This window comes from Sphaeroforma arctica (genome assembly GCF_001186125.1).
Source record: "Sphaeroforma arctica JP610 unplaced genomic scaffold supercont1.412, whole genome shotgun sequence".
Classification (NCBI taxonomy): domain Eukaryota; class Ichthyosporea; order Ichthyophonida; genus Sphaeroforma; species Sphaeroforma arctica.
The window spans coordinates 50,629-54,335 of record NW_014040146.1 but is presented as its reverse complement, the minus strand read 5'-3'; the positions used below and the strand labels follow the sequence as shown (position 1 = coordinate 54,335).

General features: G+C 44.0%; 1 protein-coding gene across 1 annotated transcript in view; it reads left to right on the top strand.

The window, feature by feature from the left end:
• Positions 1–3,273, top strand: part of SARC_06012 (hypothetical protein) — a gene marked incomplete at its 5' end in the record, with an annotated part of 4,296 nt that extends 1,023 nt beyond the window's left edge. The window contains 2 exons of the mRNA XM_014300109.1: positions 627–763; positions 1,969–3,273. Of these exons, the coding sequence (XP_014155584.1) occupies positions 627–763; positions 1,969–2,058 (227 nt within the window). The 3' untranslated portion in view covers positions 2,059–3,273. The remainder of the gene's footprint in view (positions 1–626; positions 764–1,968) is intronic.
• Between the last annotated feature and the right edge of the window lie 434 nt (positions 3,274–3,707).

The window sequence follows — 3,707 nt, the reverse complement described above, 5'->3', positions numbered from 1 at the left end:
TATATATATATACTATATATATTATTATATATATATATATATATATATATATATATATATATATATATTATTATATATATATATACTATTATTATATATATATATATATATATATACATCATTATGAATTTAGTGCCACATCTGAGCGAGTAAGTGTGATATCGTAGAAACTGGCTGTTGTCTCACTGAAAGGCGTGAGTCAATGACGCAGAGAAGAGCATCTAGCACACTACACCTTATAAAATAAGTAACACTCCCCAGGCATGTTACCTAGGCACCCAAAACATGGAACAGACTATAAAAGTGCAAAGACAATCACGGCCGTACAGAAAAATCAATCGATAATACCTCACCATTATCGTGCCCCCCACGAAGCTACTATTTTTAGGATAGCGCCCGTTGTTGATCAGGGCAAGCATCGCTCAGCCAAATGTTTTGTTGCATATATATAGGTAATGCAGTGTATATCCATCCTATGTCAACGCCTACGCTTTTACTTGTCATCGAAATCACGTATATGCGTACTACACTCCACGCATATTCCATGTTAACGCCACACCCATATCTGTATACATATCCAATGTATATCCTGTCCCCTCCGTTTTCTCACACACGTGCACTTATAGAGCCGGTCGTGGCCGAGGCGGCAGTTGAGATTGACGAGGAGAAGGTTGCCGCGTGCGAGAAGGAACTGTCGACACTGACGGAGAAGCGGGTGTCGTTGCTGCAGGGTGTCCAGACACAGATCAACCCTATGCTCAAGGTAAGTGCTTTACACAGATCTATACTCAAGGAAAGTGCTTTAAACAGATCTATACTCAAGGCAAGTGCTTTACACAGATCTATGCTCAAGGTAAGTGCTTTACACAGATCAACTCTATGCTCACGGGAAGTGCCTTTACGACGCTCCTATGTGGGTGTATACGGCTTTACGTTGGGTGTGTGCACTTAGCTATGTGGGGTGGTCAGCTGCAGCGAGTTTGGGTGGCGTTTGGTTCACTTTGAAGTATGGCCCTGAAGACACGCGCGTGAGGCACGCGCTCTTTGTGTGATCGTTTGATAGGATGGCGTACGCGGTGTTCGTTGGTACTAACAGTTACGGTAGTTGTACCGAGGGTGCATCGCATTTGAATACCTTCAGCCAGAATACAACGGAAAAGCACATACGTGTGGGATGTTTTTTTTTAAGAGAGGTTGGGGATCATGTATATGGTGACTAGTTCTTTACCTTGTATTGTATTCTGCATAGAAAAGTGAGACAGTATTTTAAAATCATGTATATGGTGACTATTTCCTCACCTTGTATTGTATTCTGCATAGAACAGTGAGGCAGTATTTTAAAATCATGTATACGGTGACTATTTCTTTACCTTGTATTGTATTCTGCATAGAATAGTGAGGCAGTATTTCAAAATCATGTAGACGGTGACTAGTTCTCTACCTTGTATTGTATTCTACATAGAATAGTGAGGCAGTATTTTAAGATCATGTATACGGTGACTAGTTCTCTACCTTGTATTGTATTCTACATAGAATAGTGAGGCAGTATTTTAAAATCATGTATACGGTGACTAGTTCTCTACCTTGTATTGTATTCTACATAGAATAGTGAGGCAGTATTTTAAAATCATGTATACGGTGACTAATTCTACCTTGTATTGTATTCTACATAGAATAGTGAGGCAGTATTTTAAAGTACACACAGAACCCGCTTTTCCGCCGATAGGTGTGTTCATGCATAAATAATAGTAAAACAGGTCAAACAGCTTCCGCCTTTCCACCTTTAGGTGCGTTCATACGGGGCCTTACACTAATCATTGAGCACCCTTCGCCCTTGTGCAAGATATTGTTTATATAAAACAGCACATACTCTCCTCAATCGGGTATTCCCCCAACATTCCGTAAATTCTGTGCGTGGCATCGTACACCCGCAACGCTAACCCTGCGAACTATGCGTTTGATATTCAGAAACGCTTCCAGAGTCAGTTGACCGCGTGCGAGAAGAGCCTGGAGGAGGTACAGGCACGGCTGGACAGACTCAAACGGGGCGAAGACTGATGGGCATGAGACGACACGACATGGCATGACATGACATGACATGACAGGATATGCTACTACACAACATGGTATGGACATACAGGACATGACACGACACGACATGAAACGATACGATATGGTATGACATAGTGTGACATATGTCTAGACAGCCAACAAGCAATCGTACTTCGCATTGTATGCGAGTACATGGTTCTACATCAGTACTACGCTGGCCATACGGAGTGGCTTACCCACCGGTGGTCATTAGGCGATACACACCTACACACCCACAGTCAATGAAAAGGTAGCACAAGGCACACTAACACTCCTTAGAGCAGATAACAGCACGTACGAATATAGGACGACACTTTATCCTGATCAAGCGCTACACTCCACACGGTTTTGGACGCTTCTCCCGATAGCCGCAGACGAATGCATACCCATACACACGAAAGGAAGACGGCACCTGGGGAAAGCTGGAGAGTGGCGGAGTGTTGTATTGTCTGTGGCACGTTGATGCACACATACGTCTGTACTGTGAAGGGTTGTGTTGGCTACACTCTTGCAGCATACATTATACGTATACGCCGCCACTCAGCCGCTTTATCTTGAATACAGCCGAGGATGCTCATACTCGTCGCCATCAATGGGCAACACATGGTAGGCATACATGAGATGTCATTACGCACCTCGTCAGCGTCGCCCCACTTCGTATAATATTATGTCAGCGCATACATGCATGCCATTGATATGCACACACAGGCTCGGGTGTGTGTACGCATACGTGCGATTAGGGGTGGCATGGAATGCCGAGATCAGGCTATAGTCCCCATCGATGCAAGAGGCGAGGTGCCGACTCACACCCCTCGAAATGTTCGGTACACTTGCAGGAGTGATGGATGCGTGTCGGGGATTGTCTGGGGGTGTACTCCCATATATAAGCTTGCATCTACCTACTGCCGACTCCAACGGGTGCTGAGGTTAGGCAAGTACACCCTCACAGAGACACACTCGTTGCTGTCACGGGGCGACCACGTGAATCGTCGACGGAGAGACGCCTGGGTTGTGCAGGGGGTTAGCTGGCATATGACTGCAAGCTACAGCGAAGGCACCAACACTAGGCTGAGCGACTCAGTCGCAAGTATAGCACAGAATTACCTACACTCTATGAGGTTATCCCATATTATTATCCGCGGAGGACTCGGAATAAAGACTTCAACTTATCACAGTCGTGTCAGATCCACTTGCGATATCCGAATCCTTGTAGAGTATTCATTCACTATCGCTGGCGATGCCACTAGTAAGCGAGTCGAACCTTGTGTGCGTGTGACAGGTGTACAGGATCAGGGCGGTATAAGCATCTGTATTTTGACAATGTCAAAACAAACCAGTTGAAGTATCGACCGCGGCATGACCATTATGCACTGCTTGCTGAAACTGCGCCTTACATCTGATATACAACGCAAAGCAGATACGTAAACGTTTTGTTTTGAATCTCTTTAATCGGCAGATAGGGAAATAAGTTCAAAAATGGGAGGCCACACGGCCTCGATGTGAGTGTGGTACGAGAGTTTCTTATAAAAATAGAATATTAAATTTCACGTATATATATATATATATATATATATATATATATATAGTAGTATAGTATGTGTGTGTGTGTGTGTGTG